The sequence below is a fragment of the Thunnus thynnus genome, chromosome 24 (genome assembly GCF_963924715.1).
Source record: "Thunnus thynnus chromosome 24, fThuThy2.1, whole genome shotgun sequence".
NCBI classification, from domain to species: domain Eukaryota; kingdom Metazoa; phylum Chordata; class Actinopteri; order Scombriformes; family Scombridae; genus Thunnus; species Thunnus thynnus.
In genome coordinates this window covers 5,543,842-5,564,538 of record NC_089540.1, presented here as the reverse complement: position 1 = coordinate 5,564,538, position 20,697 = coordinate 5,543,842, and the positions used below count along the sequence as shown (strand labels likewise).

The following is a 20,697-nucleotide window of genomic DNA, read 5'->3' as shown; positions in this document are numbered from 1 at the left end:
TTGCTTCGTCGCCAACCCGTCCTCCTCCACGCCGTGTTTTGAGCGTATCACCGCAGCGATCTGGAGGTTACGGTTCCACAGATTGTGGCCAACAGATTTGATGTCTGCGGTCTGGACTTCCTTTTTATTATTATGAGTCAGACTTGGTTTTTCACACTGAAATGGAGAGCCAAAAGCTGTTTTTCAATGTCATTTTCACAGTGAGGCGCTCAAAAAGCTCTGTCCCCCTTTATCTAAAATCAATTAGTGATTCTAACTTTGAAGCTACAGCCAGGAGATGGTTAACACAAAGACTGGCTCCATAAAAGGTTGCAAAAAAAAATCCACCAGCCAGCACCTTTAAAACACCCTAGAGCCATGCCAGTCATTTATATGACATATATATATTTAGATTTTTAAAAATGTCAAACTATTCCTTTAAGATATTCAATAAATGCAGGAAGCTGAATGCAGATGTTATATTTCATGGTTTGCAGATATACAGTAAGTGCTGTAATATCTGTAATATCCTGAATATTGTGAAGCTTTTTAACTTGAGTTACAAGTATGTAAATTATAATCAATATACAGTGGATATAGGTGGATATACAAGCTCATATGTTCAGTTTTTATCCAGTAAAATCATAAGTGAAGTCCTGTTTAGTCAAATTAGAACTACTAACTGGAAAATTGGTTGAAAAAAGGTATTTGGTTGAGTTATATCAATAACACTTAACAAGAAAGTGAAATACTCCTTTAAAATAATAGAATTCCATTTGTTTTGTCTTGTTTTACACATAGAAAGATGCAATATAGCAAAAAAAAAAAAAAAAGCATTAAACAAGCAAGAAAGAGGTTGCTACAAACATTTATAATTGACAATCCATCCTTTTGGGTGATCAACAAAAGCAAAAAGGTGCCACAGCTTCATCCATGGCAACGACAAAAAAAAAAGAAAGAAACTCCCTGGTTATAAAGTGTTCAAAAAGCTGTCAAGAAGAAGAGGGGAAGAAAAGGTTTCATACTTGTCTCTCCTCCAACATGGCAGCGTGTCCCGGCCAACCATCATCGCCCCTGTTACGCATTAACCGTCGTGACTCTGTGAGCCAGGGAGCCGGAGCTGATAATGCTGGGAATCCGACATTAACGTGTTAACTGGACCTAAATGGGTTTAGTCTGTGTCGGATTGCTGGACTGCCATCAGGGCAGGACTGTGTAACTGCATGCAGCTGCCCCCGGACGCTGGCTTCAACAAATGACCCATTTCACAGCTCACAAAAGCCTTGAGCCCCCAAACTATGTGAACGAATCCATTCCTGTGCTTTTGGAAGGACACCCGCTCACATGTGATTGTAATATTTCTATCTTTAACCAGACTGTGGTCTCGAGATTGTTGACTGCTATTCGTCATGTAATTAATATGTTTGTTATGGTGTCTATGTGTTGGAACGCTGATTTGTTCTTAGCTACTAATAAACGTTGTTGTAATTGTTGTCAGATATCACGTGTTGACAATGCCAACGCTGTATGACTCAATTTACAGGATAGATTCATATTTTTTTTTTGGTTCTCAGTCTTAAAACAATGCTGACAGACTGTACATGAGACTGTTACTGGTCGCTGTGCTCATTCCTCCTGTCTATACTGGATGTGGAAGAGATTTATTCCCAGCTGTGATTCCAAAAAATGCGTCCTAAAGTTCAAGCTAAAGCTAATAAGAGGCTTCAGTAGTGAAATAAACAAATCCAGTTAGCTTCTTCTAAAGTCTTTTTTATGCTAAATTCTCTGTTTTTTTTTCTATTCCTCCGCCACAGCTCAGCAGGGAAACAGTCTGTGGAAACAAAAAGATGGAATTTGGTGCTAAAATGACTTGAAATTTGGAAAATACCTCCTGGATGTGTCTAACTTGTGTTAGGAAGGAAAGATTACAGCCACCAAAAACTATTTTAATGTGTATAAAATACAGAAAAGATGTGAACCTCTCCTCTCAATGTGAGACTAATAAGATTTATTATTAACACTACCAAAACTATCACATTTGGGTTTGAATTACGAGAGCCATATCCTGCTTTTGTTTCCGATATTTATTGCTTATCTGCTTCAAATTTTGATAATGACGTCCTCATGGACCTTTCAGACCAAATACTCACCCAAGAGGAAACTTTGAAACTTCCTCTACCTTTCAGTGCAACAGTAACAGTCTCGCTCTTAAAGTTTCACTATGAATGAAGAGTGAGATGCAAGTTAAATCTATTATTATTCTTATTTATTCAATTATAAAGGACAAAAGACAATGACTGCTAAGAAAGTTTAAGAAAGAAAGAAAGAATTATTGACTAGTTATCAGTTCAAACATCAAATTCTAACATCGACAGCATGATGACTTGTTGTCTTGTTAAGATGATACAATATGCTTAAATAACATTTTAGCTCCTGATTTAATTCCTGTAGAGCTGCTACGATTAGTCGGATCAACAGAAATATAATCACTAAATCGCTTTAGTCATTTTTCAAGCAAACATGGTGAAAAAGTGCGAAACATTTTTTGGATTTTCTGCTTCTCTTTGTCATATGTGATAGTAAACTGAACATTTTGGGGTTTTGGACTTTTTGGTCGGACCAAAAAAAGACATTTGAACATATCACCTAGCTCATTGAGAAGTTGTGATAGGCGATTAATCAATTAATCATAAAAATAATCACCAGATTAACTGATAATGTCAACAGCGGTCAGTTGCAGCCCTGAATTACAGAGTTAAGACTCTTTCTTTGGTTGAAAAGACCTCAAAATAGAAAGAAAAGGAGCATGATCAAATCAGCTGAGTAGAAACCAGCGAGCAATGTGAGGAGTGAGAGGACTCAAGGACCGGCTCTCCGCTGTGTGAGAGCGAACCATGAGCGCCGGCTTGGATCCGGACCTGCTTCTATTATTTCTTCATTTTGGGATTGTCAGGGGACCTTGAAGCATGATCGCCAAAAAAACTCTGGTGTGTGTGTATATAATAGCTCTCATAGCAGAAGCTTTGGTCCATCATCAACTGTTGGCAGAACATGTAATGAATGCTATACAAACTGGAAAACTGATTTCCTTAATCCACTTACATTTCTTTAGATTCTATGGTGCGGTAAGCCTATTAGGGCCACAGAGCTGTGGCGAATCGTGCAGTTAAGTGTTGAAAGTAACAGCGGTGGGAGACTGAGGAGAAAGGAACAACTGCGGCACACTTGTCTTCTGACGCCTTTTTAGAATACAGTATGTAATGCGCGATCGAATCGTTCTTACAAAAGGGAGGGAAAGCTTGAGAGAGAAAGCAAAGCGCTGATTTCTTCATTGCCTATACAACCATAGCGGGGAGCTTGAATTTGTCTCTGGGGTTGCTTCTACAGTGTTTATCGAGGGGGAGAAAAAAAAAAAAGAGAGACCGAGGGAGACAGGGAGAGACAGAGAAGGATCAAGGTCTCTCCCTATAATTACAAAGATAGCACGGTCCCTCCCCAGCGGAGCCTCCGAGGCGTCACTCCTCGTCCCTTCATATTGTATAAAGACTGTTCTATCAGCTCAGGAACGGCATCATTGCTTGTAAATTAATTTGAGGTTCCTGTCAGTCGGGGCCCTCTCCTCTCTTATCTGGCGGTGTAATATGGGAAGCTGAGAGGCTGGGGAGATACTGCTGAGAGCGCTGGAGGAGAGGAGGTGAGGGAGGACGGGGAGGTGGGGGGGGGTAGATGGAGGGGAGGGGAGTATAAAAGAGTAGATAGGAGGGAGAGGAGGGAGAAGACAAAACAAGAGAAGCGAGCGGGTCCCCTGCTGGATGTCAGGAGCGGATTCGAGGAAGGACCGGACTGGGTGATAAGTGAATATGGTCTGGCATCCTATTTACCCCTCCACCTCTCCTCCTCTCTCTCTCTCTCACACACACACACACACAAGCACACACACACAAGCTATTTGTCATCCAGACTGGACTCTACACCCAGAGGCCTTCGCCTATCAGCACTATTTGTCCGCGTGTCACAGCCCGCGGATAAATCTTCTCCCGGGGATCCGTGTTTAAATGCGCCCCCTATTTCCAAAGGTCCAGCCCTCTCATGATCACATGTGCTCAACACACACACACACACACACACACACACACACACACACACACACATACACACACCTCTGACCCCTTCAGTTGTTTCTAATTAACCCCTCACCCACTGTATTTAGCCTCAATTCCCTAATGGCGATAAATGGGCCTGACTACGACCCCATTTAGAGTCATGATGGTGAATTAGGAGGGACACTGACTAAATGCTGGGATGGCACTGCGGCTGAGCTAATTCACATACAATATGAGCACTGTTATGTGGTAGGAATACCCCTTTTTATTATTAATTCATTTAAAATAGATATTCTTTGCGGCCATTGCAAAACATCTCCTCTTGTTGCTCCCTCACTCGTGTGTATATTAGTGTGTTATTATATGCCACACTGTGCTGATACATCAAGTAATTCATGTTGGACTGAAATAATTTGTGGCTGGCTGCACAACGAGGAGGCGAAAATGAAAAGGCAGCTCCAAATTAATAGAGATGTGCTCAATCTGAGGAGGAAGGGGGTGGGGGGGGTGGGGTGGGGGGGCTTTTTTTCTTTCGCTAATTTCAAACTGTCACTGCCTGTTTTTATGTGGAAGCCGATGGAGACCATTGTGGGGAAATCGCAAAAACGGCTCCGTTAATTTTAGACCGAACTAGAGCTGCGTAATGTTGATGAAAGATCGGCCGTTAAGAGGAGAGGGATGGGGTGGTTTTTTGTTTTTTTGTTTGGTAAAGTGACAAAAAAGCAGTAGCCTGTAGGATTGTTGGGAGCGTTTCTATTAAGTGAGACTTGGATGTAACTACTGCCTGGCTATCAAAAGTTCTTCTCCAGCATAATACATTATAGGAAAGCTAATCATTTACTGTAATGAGTGTATGTAATGATACTCCATTGTGTTAGTGTGATTGTAAAAGCTTTTGTTTCAGCTAGGAGGTATGTTTATGTATAAAAACAATACATTTCTTCCTATTCTACATCTCCACACTAAACAAAGAATATCTTCTTCTTTCATGCGGCGCGCTGAGAAAAAGCCTCCTGTTTCAATGTCTAGCATTTACATGAAGTGACAATAAGGAACACAAGCCTTGAATGTGCCACATATTCAGATATTTGGCAGACCTCCAAAATGGCAAAGACAACAGAGGATATCTAAGGAAATGAACAATAAGACATGCATCATCTATTGTGGACCGTTCTGCCTGGCTGGAACTGAATCCGTGAGAATAATTGGTTCATATCCAGATGCATGTGGAGGTAAACAGGAACGTAGTAACACTAGCGCTCAATGCATTCAGCTCATCATGCTGTAAGTTCCTGAAGTACACACGCATAAGCAAATCCCAGTTCACAGAGGTTAAAAATACACTTTATTTGCTTTGAATTTCACTTCAATGCATATCACAAATAGGCTGGGTTGCCTTTTCTTTAAAAAAATAATCTAATTGACTCATGTAGTTGTTGTATTGTATTAGTTTACAGCAGACAATTATATAAAAAAAGATAAAACTGATATTTCCTCCTTTTTTTGCATTTGCAGGGCCTGCAGGCTGGGTAGCAGAGACACAGGCCTCTTGATGTCTGGGATTTCTAAGGCTCTAGCGCCACCTGGTGGAGGTAGGCGGACTAGCACACACATCTACAGTACTGTACATCACCTCTCTGAATGTGCTTTCCTGCTTGTTTATTGTTTCCAGTGTTTCCATGTGAATTTGGTGTCATCACATTAGATTTAAGACTTAAATCTTTTTTAATTTCAGTTGACAATATAATATAACAATGTTAAAACTAGTAAACATAAACATGAAGCTAAAAACAAGTGAGGACCTAAGATGAGTGTAATAGGCTTGATGCCTTATTAAAAAACTGCACCTTTTAAAGCAAACTATATGAATTTAAGACATGTTTTTAAGTTGTATTTCATGATTAAAGCCACTAAAATTTACACACTGTGGCACTGAGCTTTTCTTTGTCAATTATGTGCTTTTAATTTACATGATCACATGCAAGACCCTATCCAATTTGTTACATCATGAAATATTCAAGTAGCAAATCAAAAGCTGCTCAACGTGAGTGAGTCAGATCAGTTCGTCTTTCATTTGTCTAGTGTGTGTGTGTGTGTGTGTGTGTGTGTGTGTGTGTGTGTGTGTGCACGTGTGTGTGCGTGTGAACGTGTCCACCATTCAGTTAGTGATGTAACAGATTAATCTTCCTGCGTGCAACAGAGAATAAATCACTTGTACATAATTAGCAGGTTATAACTGACACAGAGTTTCATCTTAATTACAGGAGGGAAATTTGTTCCATTAATTTTATTAGGTTTGCATGAACACATCTTAACTAACTTAATCACCCCACTCATTGTTCTGATCAATGTTCACAACAACCTGACGGTCACTTAATTAATATTTTATCCTGGGAACTTCAGCTTTTAATAATAACCGTGCATTGGTATGCATAGAATTAATGTAGCGTTAAGTTGCATTACAGCTTAGTTGACTATTCATATTTCATGTTAGACAGCGGTAAGCGTTTGCAGTGGTTGGGTTCATTTAAACCAAAGGGGCCAGCTGTTGTCTTATAAAGGTCAGTCAAATGAAATCTAGAAACTAAGAGCTCATGTTTAGCAGTGGAGTGGTTCAGAAGCCAGGTCATCTGAAGAAAGAAGCTATAAAGTAAGGCTATGTGTCATTTTTGCCAACAAATTTAACAAATTCATGTAACAATTCATTTGTATGACTGTTGCATTGTGGTGTAATACATCAAGCCACGTGACATTCATTGAGAAAACCTTTCCCACCATTGGGAAACCATGCACATACCATACACTCACACACATATGTATACTATGCACACATATGCAGTACCACTTCTAATTAGACATGAAAGCAAATGACTCATAATGCAGCAAAGCTCAAACACAAAACAAGAATGAATGAATTTTCTCACGCAACTTCTGCTCATCACTCACACACAACAGGTGACTGAACAACCAACAAATGCAAAACTGCAGAGAAAATTATTCAAAGCAGCCGCAGCAGCAGCAACACGCTAGCTTCAGTGTGAGCAAACAAGACCCGGAACAAAACCTCCATTACAACAACAAACTGCACAACTAGGAGCTGAAAGAGACATTTATCCATCAGGAAACTAACCAACCATCACAGATACACAAACAAACAAACAGAGGGTGTGTACCACTTACATTTATGACGTCAAAGTCCTCCATTCTGCACCTGTTGATGTTTTGTGTTTTGTTCGGCGCTAGCTAGCTAGTGTTACAAAAACGCTGTAGCTAATATCATTAGCAACAATGGAAAACAAGATAACTCTGCCAGTTGTTTCATTAAAATAATGTTGCTAACTTTCTATTGTTTGCTGGCAGGCCGAATAATGGCTGCTGGCTTCAGAAGTCACTTCACAATTTCATTTCAAGAGACGTGTCCATTCACAGTTTCGCGGTGGTTTCACAGTGACTGACCGCATCTGCTTGTTTGATACTAATTAAATGATCATAATGTACCTGAACACACACACATTTACCCGCCGCACCGCAGGGAGGCGCTGTTTCACTCAATCAAGGGAAAAAATTGGGAACATGGCCTTGACAATAATAATAGAAAGTGTCTCAGTGTGTCACAAATGAAACTTATTCAGTCCATTTTATTAAAATGACAGTGATAGCTATTTGTGAGGGATTTCATGGTGTCCTGGCTTGCCTTTGTGCCACCGAAAAACCGGCACTATCTATATTTTAGGTGGACCACAGGGGGTTCCAGGATGCCACATTGGTACTGCTACATCATTGCATTATTGTATTTAGTGTACACCATGGATATATTATAACAACCAAGGTTGTCAGAAGTATTGATACTTTGATACTTTTTCGATACCAAATGTTTAAAATGATACAATCTCCATTAATTATACATTCAATCATAATGAAATTACCAAAGCTATAAAAAAAAACAGATATACAATCAGATTTTCAACACAAGGCTGCACAGATGAAACAACGGTTAAGAAATTCTGGTATAGTGAAAACCTTAATAAGAACTTAATACAATAATGCAGTGGCCACGAGGTGCAAAACACAACATTTCACAAAACACAACATTTCACAAAACACAACAGTTGGAGAAAATGCCGTGGTTTGTGAAATGTTTTTGTTTTGTGAAGTGTTGTTATGTTTTGTGAAATGTTTTTGTGTTTTGTGAAGTGTTGTTGTGTTTTGCACTTCAGGGCCACCGTACTATTACTACACTAATACTATACTAATATTCTCCTAATACATCCATGGTGTACATGCTCCTTTTTGCATCCAAATAGCACCGGAAGTTCGTTTCCTTCGCCCGTTCTTTCAAATAAAAGACTCGTGCTACTGGTCGTAATGACATTTGGATTTTATTTTGAAAACTCATACAGGAAGCTCGTACTTTATTTAGGCAGCATGCGTAGCCACGCCTCTCTAGCTGTCAGCCAATCACAGTGCGACGAGCCTCTTCCAATGTTTCATCACAAACACTGGCCGGGTGAAGGAGCGTCAACTCATCTTTCATTTGTGTAAGTCACATCAAAGTAATGAACAAACGTTATGTATGTTATATGTTTATGTAGCCAGGTGTGCGGTCATTTACAGGCTGGCATGGCTAAGCGTTTGCTCGCCAGGATAAAGCATAAAAGTTTGTCAAAGTTAATGTCAGACGGTTGAATTGTCGGTCAGCTAGCGTCACAGTTATCTAACGTCCAACAGCAGCAGCAGCAGCAGGAGGGGAGATGAAGATGTTAGCTGGTCTGGTCACACTGATATTCACCTTATCAATTACTTCTAACTATTGTAGCTTAGCATCCGATAGGTAACCCTAACCCTAGTTAGCCACATTAGGTGTTAACGGCTAGAAGGTCACGCCGAACTTCAAGTAAAAAACGCACAATACAACGTTTTTCCTTTTTGCAAGCACATATAGTTAGTAAAACACGACGTCACTCTTTAAAAATCATTAGGATACTAGTTCAATTCGTCATATAGTCTACTGTACACAAAGAAGTACACCATTCAATAAATATCAGCTTTTGGAGTTGGTTCCCATCTTATTCATTGAAAAATAATCAAGAATATCGTTGAATCTTTAACGTACGCAGTTGTAAGACCATAACTCCTAGCTAGTTAAGGCTTTGGACTTCTGTTTTTTTGATGGACACAATAATGACAGCATAACGCAATACAGCTCAGAAGCTCAGTGTGCGGAGCTGTGATTGTGTAATTGTCAGGTGTTTGTAGTAAAAAAAATTTTGCTTCCATTAATCAACAGTTTCCTCTACCAAAAAACATATTGCAAGTTACACCAGTATAGTATCTATTGCAGGGCTAGCAGTTGTAATTGTACAGGTGAAGGTTGATATTTTAGATTTGGCATATGTTGTCCCACATTAATGTGACCACCCCCATAAGCTTAAGGGTGGTCTGGAATATAGGCGAAGTAGTCTATATTTAGATCAGGTCAGCAGCAGACTGTAAGAAGCTAATCTGAGATGGGTGTGGGGGTTAGGCAAGACTTGGTTCACCAATGATGCATTTGTCTTTACACTTGCCTCAAGGACAGTTGGTAAGGCTTATTAAAACAGAGGATGAAGCAACAAAAAGGAGAAGAAAGTGCAACAAAAGCAGAACTGTTCTCAGAACTGTTTACATCAGGATAGCACCTAGAATGACCATCATGCCTTAAGCTTACAACAATAGTAATATAATTTAACTGTTTTACCCTTTACCATGGTAGTAGATAAATATTCTCTGTATTTTAAGTTACTCTAAGTTCTGCATGTTCTTGTTTTTAGGTGGTTTTATGATGCTGGTGGTGCAGTTGCTGAGAGGTGCAGTGAAGCATGCTGGGAGCAGATCCCTGTGCGGTGTTGAGCAATTGATCTCAGCAGGACGTGGTATCAGCTCGTCCTCGCGAGAGTTATCTGCTGTTGGGAGAACTCAGTCTTCATCCTGCACAGATACGGACCACCCCAAAGTCCTCATCACGGGTTGGTTTTTGCACATTTTGCATATTTTATGGTGTCCAGCTTGTCTGTCAGTTCTTTTGTTGTTTTCAGGCAGTTATTCTCTTTTGCTTATTTTTCTTTATCATCTACTCAAACATTACTATCATTATGGTAGTCAATTCTTCCATTTTTATCCTTCTAGGAGGACTTGGACAGCTGGGCGTGGGGCTTGCCAAGTTGCTTAGGTAAGTGGTTCACATAACTGTTATTATAAATGTCCAAGAGTGGCGCCTAAAAACCTGAAAAAACACATCTTCTGTTTGTGGTTAATTGATCCATTGTTGTCCCCCATGACAACTGCACTTCTTAGAAATCAAATTCATCATACAGACCTGTTCCCAGAACTGACCATGTTCATGTTTCACCCTCAGGAGGCGATTTGGAAAGAACAACGTTATCTTGTCTGACATCCGGAAACCACCCAACCATGTCTACCATAATGGTGTGTATATACCTGACAAATGTTCACCTAGAAGTGAGAATCAAAGACAAATAACTGATTTTAGACTTACAGTTTTTGGACAAATGAGGCTGAGATACCACATTCCCCTCCTTCAGTAACCTCAGTTAATAAGAACAATATGCAGCCTTGAGATATATCTTGCTGCAGTGTGATTCATCTTTTTTTAACTGAACAACCTTTGAATTGAAGTAGAAAGAGCAGGCAAGACAAGTTACACAACCCACACTGTGTGATCTTTAGTGGGAGGTTACATTCTCTCTGGATCCAAATGCTAAACATGTGTACCTAGAACACCACTCTTGGAGTAAAAGTGGGTGTTCTCGTGTCCTCCGCAGGTCCGTTCATCTTCTCAGACATCCTGGACTATAAGAACCTCAGGGAGATTGTGGTCAACAACAACATCAACTGGCTGGTGCACTACTCAGCTGTGCTGTCAGCTGTGGGAGAGAACAACGTCTCACTGGCCAAAGAGGTCAACATCACAGGTACACGCACAAACACTTCTGAATTTACTGAAGACTTTTTTCCAAATGTTAATATATATTTGCAGCGTTAAGAAATACATTTAAGCAGCCAGGCTCATAATGTCCTTCACTTCATGTTGCAGCAGTACGTAGAGCTTATGCACAGCCTCTCTCTCTTTGTAGGTCTCCATAACATATTAGACATAGCAACCGAACATGGTCTGCGTGTGTTTGTCCCCAGCACGATCGGTGCCTTCGGTCCGTCCTCGCCCAGGGACCCCACCCCTGAGCTGTGTGTGCAGAGACCACGCACCATCTATGGTGTCTCCAAGGTCCACGCAGAGCTGATGGGGGAGGTGAGACGCAAAAATTCATGCAGATGTGCAGATAGACACAAACACAAAGACTTACTTGTGTTCAAAATGCGTTCCTTTAATTCCCTTTCTGTGTTTTTAGAGGTTTTAGTGCAAGTCATTTTGTTTGGTTCTCTCTCTGTCAGTACTATCACCACCGGTATGGGCTGGATTTCCGCTGTCTCAGGTATCCAGGCATCATTTCAGCTGACTCGCAGCCTGGAGGTGGAACCACAGGTAAGCAGGTGTGGAAGTGCTGGTGTCTCTCCACTCATTGTTGTCATTGATTGTCTTTGCGTCTCTTCATCTTGATCTGTTTCTCTATTTCACAGACTATGCCGTCCAGATCTTCCACGCAGCTGCGAAAACCGGCCAGTTTGAGTGCAACCTGCACAGTGACACGCGGCTTCCTATGATGTACATCGGTAACGCCAGACTTTGTCGTTTTCTGGCGGAATTGTGGGTCAACGTTTTAACTTTCCGAGGGATATTCACAGTCTTGTAATCTCTTCTTTTTTCCTCTCCTCCTCCCCCTTTGCATCCTCCTCTTGTCCAGATGACTGTCTCAGGGCTACTCTGGAGTTTCTCGAGGCTCCGGCGGACATGCTGGTCAGCCGCACCTACAATATCAACGCCATGAGCGTCACGCCGCACGACCTCACCAAGGAGATACAGAAAGCCCTGCCTGACCTCAAGGTCACCTACAGTGTGGACCCTGTGCGGCAGGCTATAGGTGAGATTGCTGGAAGGAATGAATGGATCGATGAGTTTCGCTGGGATATCAGTATCAAATATGTTTTCTCTCTCTGCTTTCAGCCGACGGCTGGCCAATGGCGTTAGAGGACAGCGCAGCCAGGCGGGACTGGGGCTGGAAGCACGAGTATGACCTCCCAGAGTTGGTGCAGACCATGTTGACTCACATCATTATGGGAAACCAGCTGGCACAAGCATACTGAGCCTTTTGTAGCAAAAAATCTGTGAAAATCAGCCAACTCCATACAAAGCTTTACTTGAAAGTTTGTGACACTGAAGATTTAAGCTTTTTTTTTAGAGAGATCCTAAATATTAAAAAAGTAACATAATCAGACCACCAGTTTGACAATGAAAGTTACATATAAATCTCCAGAGGCAAAAACATTCCATATCATTCAGTATATTTTTGATTAGATTTGTGATTGTCATCTCATTTTTCTTTTTCCTCTCCATTCTCTGACCATCCGTCATCACCTGGGATTGGAGCTTTTGTGTGAAGCTAAAGATGTGCTTCACTGAATGTACTGTATGTGTGTATTTACGTCCTTGTTGTGTTGTATCTGTAAGTATACAGATGACTGTGTGAGCAGGAACGCGTAGCATCTGTTGTAGCTGAACGCTTGCCTTAGGGGGGGGGCACTTCTGCCGTCCTGGCAACCAGTTGGCCTTTAGTAAGAGCTGCACTCCAACTGGTCACCAATATGTACTGTAACCATAAGCACTGAAAGGCTTTACTGCGGGTACTGTTACTACAGAAACTGCTGAAGTAACCCTAGCTTTAACTGAAATTGCCTGCTGCAGTTTTCTCACGTGATAGTTTTAGGAAGGGAAACCGATCAAAGTAAATGTTTGAGTTGAACTAGACCAGCTTTTAAGAGCTACTTGACCTCACTAGTGTGCTTTTATGTTGTTGTTGTTTTTTGTTGTTTCATTTATATTTAAATATTTTTTATTGTTGCTGTTCTGTTCTGTTTAGAAGCTGCAGCCTGGGTGCTAAATATTTATGAATGTTGAATCAATGAAGGCATTAGCAGCCATTTTATTTAAGGAAAGTAGAGCTCTCTGTTAGTTTTTGTAAATGTTGATGTTATTTATATTGCCATTATTTGCTTTTCTGGTTAAATCAAAAGGACTTTTCTAAATAAATCCTTGTTTGAAACCATTTCTTATGACTTTTCCTCTGTGACACTTACAAACACGCTGTATGTAAAACACTCAACCTTACCAATAATGCTTAAATTTACTGCACAGAAGCAATGAAACAGATCAGAAACATCAAGAATCACACCCACAACTCAAGCACCTTATTCACTGTGTAACCCCTGTCACACTGCGTCCTGCTTTAGTTTTTGCTGTGTGCAGCTTTGTCTTTGCCGGCATGTTTGGATGTGGGCTGATGTGACCTGGAACAAGATTGTGGAGCCTCCCGGTGGCCAACGCTGCCCGCTGCAGTTTGAGCTGCAGGATGTCACTGAGCAAGGAGACCTCTTGGTGCAGACTTGCCAGCATCTGACCCTCTGTGGCCCTCACCGCTGCACGCACCAGCTCCAAGACAACCTGCAAAGAGTGCCAGATTCAATGCAAGTCAGGGCATGAAAGATACTCCCAAACCGGTTTTCTGTTTTTTGAATCTTACTTCTTTGTCCAGTTGCTCATCCTCAGGAACATCCACCTCCCCTAGAGTGACCCTTGACCCGTTTCTGAGACTCCTCAGCTCCTCCTCCTTCTGTTGCAAAGTCGCTGTGAGCTGGGCTTGCTGGCGCTGATGCTCCCACTCATGCAGCTCCATGCCCTGCAACACAAAACCCAGCTGTCCATATGGTACATAGCATACAAGCATTCTGACTGATAACAGCTAATGAACATAAACATTTAATATATAATCATTGCAAGGGGATGTCAAACCTTCATTACCTGTGCTAGAGGACAGGGTGTGGGTGGCAGCTGCACCTCCAAGTGTACCTGAGCGATCGACATGTTAGCAGCTCCACTCACCACCGCCTGGAAAAGCCTCCGCCGAGCGATGCAGGTGTCTGTGAGGTACTCTGCGAACTCGTGTCGGTGGACGGCGGTTAGGTTTGGCAAACACTCGGACAGTGTGTCCATGAGCATGGATGACAGTTTAGGTACGTCGTGACCTGAGGGAGAGAAGAGAATGGATTTCAAAAGTTTAAAAAAGCCAGAGAGGAGGTTTGTTAAACATAAAGCCAGCAAAGTAAGATGAACTTTGTGCTTTCTGGCTTTGAAAAGGTGCACAACTCATACCAACACAGCTTCCAGGACCCACATCAGTAATACTGCATGAAGGTCGTTTTAATAAGACACACTGGGGATGAATCACTCAGATCTGGGTTGAAAAAGAACATCTGTACTTGATGATCAAAAATGACATGCATTCATATGAATTTTGAGCATTTGTACTGCAGAGAAGTGCACTGCAATACAAGCTTTTTTCAAAAGACAGACAAAAATGTGCAACCCAGTTACTAAACCCAGTTACTTTTGTGTTGTGGTTGTCTGTCTACAGAGGCTAGATATATCAACAACACTTACTGTGATTGAAATTCAAAAAGTGACCTTTTTAACAGCACTGGCAAGTGAACTCTTTGAGAGCTTTCAGAAAAAACAGCACTCAGCAACGATTTATGAGTGCGTTATTTCAAGTTACATCATGAAGTGTGAATACATGTGTTTTTGTACAATGTTAGGCCTTTGAATTGAAATGTCTGATGAATGGGTGTTTACACATAGTGACTGAATGGTAGCACACCACTGTTCTTCAGCACAAATTGGAAACAAACCAGAGGAAGAAAAGAAGCCGGCTGTTATTAGACAGCAGCGGCTTCAATCATGACCTCCGGGTGAATCAGTGTGTGCAGTACGCCGCTGTTTACTCTGACCGTCCAGCTGTGGGAAGATGTCTTTGGCAATCACGGCTGCCCGGATCACATTAGGCCAGGAGAAGCCACGGGATGCTGCGAACATAGCGATGTCATACACAAACTCCTGATGGAAGCGCCGCCGCTCATCACAGAAGTCTGGCCATGAGAAGTGACAGCTGAGTCTCTGCAGACCAGCCTCTCTCTGACGGACAGCGACACAGACACAAGGACAAACATTTTATGTTAAATTCAAGTCATATCAGCTTCATGTCAGGGTGACTTGTTGGCCAGTCTGATGCAGAGTCACTGTGCTCCATCTTGCTACTTCAGATGACGTTATAAAATGAATTCCAAGACTTGACAGAGTGTTCTTAGTCTAACTAATCAATAGCTGAAAAGAACCACATACATTTGTAGATCTGTAATGTGGTGCCTTCAGGTGTTGCTTATAGGTTCCTGCTTAAAAATTCAGAATTTGGGCTTCTGAATACTAATAATTTGTGTCCGATGTGGTCCTTGTCCCTCATTGAGAAATCAGAATCTATGAACATGCAAATATCTTTCTTTTAAAATTACAATGGCCTCCAAACTAGTTGTGATGTCACAAATCATGCTTGTACGAACACGTCTTAAACTCAGATTTAAAGGTGAGCACAGAGAAGTGGAGGGGGACTTTAATTCACAAAGCCGTCAGATAAATGGAGTTAAAAGTATAATATTGTACCCTGAAATGTTGTGGAGATATAAAGTAGCATATAATGTAAGTAAAGTATATACCTCAAAATTGTAGTGAAGCACAGTGATTACTGACCATCACTAGACCAAACTAATGTTTTAATAGTTTAATTTATGAACTTTAAATTGACATTTAGTATCAATATCTGTAATATATCTCGAAGGCTTACAGTAACTACTGTAGCTGTTAATGGCTTTTCTGGGTTTAGCTATATAGTAATTTATACTACAGAGATTAAATATTATCGTCTGGCCCCAGAAATACAGTAAACAGTTGTAATGGCCAATTACAAGGTATAAAGTACGATACAACGTGCTTTGAAGGACATCCAAAGTTTTCATCCTAGTTAGTTATTTCCTGATTGGGACCGATTATGTTCGTGAGTTAATATTCCTGGCAGCATTTAAAGGCACCATAATAAAACGATTTTCTCTTTGCATAAATTAAATCAATATTTCAGGTTTTTACTTCATGCCCGCCTACCTGGAGTCTCGCTATCTGTGATATTTCACTCTCTGTAAGGGAATCCATCCTTTATTAGAGACACAAGCGAGCTCGGTTGCTATTGGAGACGGACGTACGCCGTTGTTAACGGGATGACGTCAGATTCATTTCCTTCGCTTCCGTCATATAAAGACAACATATCATATTTAATTAACTCTTAATTAAATATTGTGATGTAGCTGTTATTGTTGGTGTTTTCAGAGAGTTTAGGGTAGAGAGCAGCAGAGCTGGTAATTGATGTAAACAGGCTTATCAGTCCACAGATGGCTCAGGCTGCTCTAATCCTCTTTTAGCTACATGAATCCCACTCCCCCTTTTCTTTTCTTCTCTCCCCTCCTCCTATATTCTGTTTTCTTCTCCTGTGTCTACTCCTCCTCCTTCTCTGGTTCTTCAAGAAAAAGCTAAAGCGGAGTTTTTTTTTTCCTAATGGAACGATATCAGATATACGGTGTCAAGCAAGCAGTAATTAGAAAAACATTACCGGTCAGCGTTTAAAAGTAAAAGATGAGTTTCAAGGTTGTTGTTTTTTCTCTTACTGGATATTTAAAAGTAATCAGATTTGAATGCTGAATGTAATCTTCCTTAGTATTACACACTTGCTGTGCACTTTATTAGGAACACCTGTGCAATCAGTGGGTGATTTGTTAATTCTTAGCAGGGCTGGGGGGTGGCCCAGTGGGAGGGTAACTCTAGGGCTGCAGGATTATTATATAGGCCTAGCCTAATTCTTGATTATATGATTGCAATTATAATTTTTATTTAATACAACTGCTATGAGGCTAAATACATATTTTGTGTAGGCCTATTCTTTTACTGGATGTGGACATTATTTTTCAAAATACACCACAGTTTTGACTAGAGCCTGACCAATACTGGATATTTGGGGCTGATGCTGATACCAATCAAACACTTCTGACAAAGATAAGTAATGGAGGCATGATATTTAACAATAACTTTATTGTCCAAAATGACAACAGTGCACTGAAACTCACTGCTATATGTCACTTTGATTATGAAGGTGACACTACTCTATAGAGTATATAGGTTACAGTATAGTATATAATTCAGTATTTATACATAGTTATATATAGTTTGGAGAATAGTATAGATCCAAGACAAAATGGACAGAAGGGCGGGACTGACACAAAAAGGCACAATTACAAATCCATCTGCTACTTCAGCTCCACAGACAGCGCCATGGATTTATCAATACTCAGCACAGTTAGGCTACTGATATTTCAGAGCCATGGTTGGAGCCATAGATTCTAGCTCGCACAAACCTCAGTCAGATCAATGAGTCAGGTGGACTAGACTAACATATTCGACTAAGCAACCCCTCTGCCACACTCTCTCTGCTACTAAGGGGATGGAGAGGGGGGATGGCAGATTTACAAGGGGATTCATTTTGGTTAACAAGGGGAATGGCATCCCCCTCATCCCCCCTTAAATTTCCTACTGTGTGCAGTCTAATCCAATCCAGTATAAATCTAATTTTTGAGGGGGGAATCATGATACTAAAATTCAGGCTCGTTCTTATTAGTTTGATTCCCCATATTTAAAAATAAATAAATAAACAAGCCTTTACTTGGTATTTCTATCTTCCCCGGTCGCCTCTGAAGTTACGCATTTTAAGACTCTAGCCTCTATTCATTTCATTAGGGTTTTGTTACAAAATAGATTCAGATTTGATCATGAACTATGCTCTTTCTGCACCTGGTGAACAGAAACCTATAACATTTTGGAAATTACATCTACATCAGGTTATTTTTAAAGCTTGATAATGTCCCAGTATTTAAATTTTCCCATATTAGACAATCTTCCATCTAGTATATCTCATCTGATTAATCTAATAAAAAATTCAGACAAATACCATATTCATACAACAAAATGGAGAGACACCAAACACAACTTTGTTTATGATTGATTTATCATTTTTAAATACTTAAAATAGGCTACAGCAAATAAGAACAAATCTACAATTATTAAGGCAATGTCTCAGTATTCAGACATTTTGAATGAGACTGCTCTGAGTGACATTATCATGATGTGGTGTCAAATTATTTCTGAATGTCTGGCAGGTCGGCAATGTGCCAATGTATCACAAACTAAAATGCATGGGCGCCACGCATTAATGTGGAAGTGTAATTTACTGTACTTCCGGCAGTGCTGCTGACTTGACGCATGGGTGAACATGCGCCTCATATCTGCGCTCTGGACGAAACGGAGCTGAACGAGCAGCGCTGCTCTCAGAGCAGATCACACATTGGCTACTGCTCACAGCTGATCATGACCAGTACACCTGACTTCAGTATCATTTTATCAAAAACTCTTTCCTCTGGATCTATTATCCGCTATTGATCTTCTGTCGGTATGCGTCCATATTGGTAAGATTGATCTCTTCTCCCTCTTTTAACTCCTGTTGCTTAGCAAACAATATTCTACTATAAACTCTCAAATAACAGGCATATCAGACCTGTTGTGGGTGCACTTGTCTTTGTGTGTTGTTTATGCGTAGTGTCATTTTATAACTCCTTTCTTGTGTGTGGGAGGTGTTCAGGAAGGGGGATGCCCTTGTGTAAACTCAAAGGAGCAGTATATTAATATTTACATGCATTTACAGTATGTTTCTTTATGTGTGTGATGCAGTTTTGAACAATATGCTGATGTGAGTCACTCATGCTTACAGGATAAGTAGTGAGAGACAGCGAGCAGAGGGATTGAGCAGATACAAAGTGGAGGGAGAGGACCTCCAAAAGTAGGCCACCCATAATATAATCTCTCCCTTGCCTCCTTCTTCCATTGTCCTGCTGACTGAAGCGTTAAGCACCGACAGTATTCCACTTCGTTTTCTGTTGATTTTAAGGAGAAGAAAAGTGTGGCCCATAACTGAATGTCTTTAAAATGTAGATGAATATAGCAAAGATGGGAGTTTTGGTTCCTAAACTGACTATAGGTTGAAAATTCAAACCATGGTCAGTGTGTTCTGTTGTGCAAAAACACCTGCTTTCATTTACTTGAAGACCCCCTCTCCACTCAGACATTGTTTCTCTCATTGTGACTTAGACATACCAGCAGGATTTTGTGACATCACAACTAGTTTGGAAGCCAATTATAGTCCAATATGTAACTGGGACAAGTGTGATATGGAAACCTGAAACCTCCAGTGCACAAATGTTTTCAGTGAAGTAGAAGTTTTCCAACAGTTAAACTTTTGAAACTGGACTTTTCAATAAGGGAAGTGGAGTAAATGTAATTTTAATATTTTCTAACGAGGTATTTGGAGTTTTTTGTGGAAAAAACATATAAGATATAAATTATTATTCAAAATAGACTATTTTAATACACTTTAAACATGTCTGGAGAGGCTCTTTAATATAATTTTGTAAATATTTTCACATATTCTCATTCAAAACGTATGTCCCTTTTCTTTTCCTGTACTGATCAGTTAAACACTGAACAGACGTATCTCCACCTGAATGCTGTTGTAACATCATCAGATACGATGCAGAAGGGATGAATTCTTTGATTTATCCACAAGGAATACCCATTAACATTAACTAACAGTTTTCCAGGGAACAGCTGCCTCGCTCCTGTCAACACAGGAACTACTCATCCCTGACTTCCTGTCTACCCAGAATTCTCTGAGGCCCACCTACACCTCATCTATTTCTGTCTTTCATTAAACCTGTGAAGCATGTGTCAGTTAAATAAGGAGTTACATAAGTCTGAACAATGCAATTATTTGCTCAATAAAATGATATATTTTTCCAAGGACATTTATATCCTGTTATTTGAAATAGTAAAAAAGTAGAAACTGCACAATGTGGTGTTGTCAAAAGCACATAAAGGGGTGTTTTAAAGATTAAATGTTATAATTGTAAATAATTTTGCAATATAGTGTCCCTGAACACCAGCAGGAGACTCTGCTCTGATTGAATTTTAAAGTTTTCAAGGACTTCAGTTTGTTGCTCTTAAGAGTTTTTTTTTTTTAAAGATGTGTCTTTATTTTTGAGATTTGTTCTCAGAGACAAAATCAAAAAACCTTGAGAGACACCAGAATTCAGTTTTGCAGAATTTAAACAAAACTGAGAGCAAAATGCTTTTCTCATGAGCTTCTTGTATACTCCAGCTTTAAACATATAAGACATGTAAGCTATGTGTTCATTTTTAATTAGATTTCTTTTTATTTTTTAATATCAAATATTGAAACAGAGTCTTCATTATTGCATTATTTGAGTTACCAAATTCATTCAACAGTTACATTTAATGAGGAGGATCAGTGGTCAGAACACTACTTCAATACAGAAAATGTATTCAAGTAGTGTACTTAAAGCTGCTCTGATGAATATTTTTATATTAACAATGGTTCAAATAACTACTTGTATGTGAAAAAGTGTTGCTTGTACTGATGAACCCACAGAAAATGGTCACCCAACT

The 20,697-nt window shown here is 40.2% G+C and overlaps 3 protein-coding genes and 1 long non-coding RNA gene across 8 annotated transcripts in view; 2 read left to right on the top strand and 2 right to left on the bottom strand.

Moving 5' to 3' along the window:
* The window catches only part of LOC137176945 (metalloreductase STEAP3-like), a 166,175-nt gene extending 158,612 nt beyond the window's left edge, over positions 1 to 7,563 (bottom strand). For all 4 annotated transcript variants that reach the window (XM_067582988.1, XM_067582989.1, XM_067582987.1 and 1 more), the window contains exon 1: positions 7,263 to 7,563. The gene's annotated coding sequence lies outside the window, so the exon portion shown is untranslated. The remainder of the gene's footprint in view (positions 1 to 7,262) is intronic.
* An 896-nt stretch (positions 7,564 to 8,459) lies between these two features.
* LOC137176947 (L-threonine 3-dehydrogenase, mitochondrial-like) lies at positions 8,460 to 13,301 on the top strand. Of its 2 annotated transcripts, none has more exons than XM_067582997.1 (10): positions 8,460 to 8,620; positions 9,893 to 10,087; positions 10,248 to 10,290; positions 10,477 to 10,547; positions 10,904 to 11,053; positions 11,216 to 11,388; positions 11,532 to 11,622; positions 11,718 to 11,810; positions 11,942 to 12,118; positions 12,202 to 13,301. In XM_067582997.1, exons 2-10 carry the CDS (start codon positions 9,901 to 9,903, stop codon positions 12,339 to 12,341), a joined length of 1,125 nt encoding a protein of 374 aa, XP_067439098.1. In that variant the 5' UTR covers positions 8,460 to 8,620; positions 9,893 to 9,900; the 3' UTR covers positions 12,342 to 13,301. The 2 variants fall into 2 exon arrangements, with proteins under 2 accessions (XP_067439098.1, XP_067439097.1); XM_067582996.1 differs by lacking the exon at positions 8,460 to 8,620 and adding an exon at positions 8,764 to 8,849.
* A 145-nt stretch (positions 13,302 to 13,446) lies between these two features.
* c24h8orf74 (chromosome 24 C8orf74 homolog) lies at positions 13,447 to 16,287 on the bottom strand. The gene is made up of 5 exons (XM_067583802.1): positions 16,240 to 16,287; positions 15,039 to 15,222; positions 14,053 to 14,276; positions 13,775 to 13,930; positions 13,447 to 13,695 (listed from the first exon to the last, which is right to left on the bottom strand). The coding sequence occupies exons 1-5, from the start codon at positions 16,285 to 16,287 to the stop codon at positions 13,447 to 13,449; spliced, it is 861 nt and encodes a 286-aa protein (XP_067439903.1).
* Positions 16,288 to 18,125: 1,838 nt separating this feature from the next.
* Positions 18,126 to 20,096, top strand: LOC137176951 (uncharacterized). The gene is made up of 3 exons (XR_010925903.1): positions 18,126 to 18,644; positions 18,947 to 19,015; positions 19,706 to 20,096. It is a non-coding gene; the product is annotated as an uncharacterized lncRNA (long non-coding RNA).
* Positions 20,097 to 20,697: the final 601 nt, after the last annotated feature.

Excerpts from the sequence above, each read along its gene's own strand:
- LOC137176947 (XM_067582996.1), top strand. Across the intron at positions 11,811-11,941 it reads GCTTCCTATGATGTACATCG|ATGACTGTCTCAGGGCTACT; the intron begins GTAACGCCAGAC and ends CCTCTTGTCCAG. Across the intron at positions 12,119-12,201 it reads CCCTGTGCGGCAGGCTATAG|CCGACGGCTGGCCAATGGCG; the intron begins GTGAGATTGCTG and ends CTCTGCTTTCAG.
- c24h8orf74 (XM_067583802.1), bottom strand. The coding sequence starts at position 16,287 with ATGGATTCCCTTACAGAGAGTGAAATATCACAGATAGCGAGACTCCAG. Across the intron at positions 15,223-16,239 it reads CACAGATAGCGAGACTCCAG|AGAGAGGCTGGTCTGCAGAG; the intron begins GTAGGCGGGCAT and ends GCTGTCCGTCAG. Across the intron at positions 13,696-13,774 it reads ATGAGCAACTGGACAAAGAA|GTTGTCTTGGAGCTGGTGCG; the intron begins GTAAGATTCAAA and ends CACTCTTTGCAG.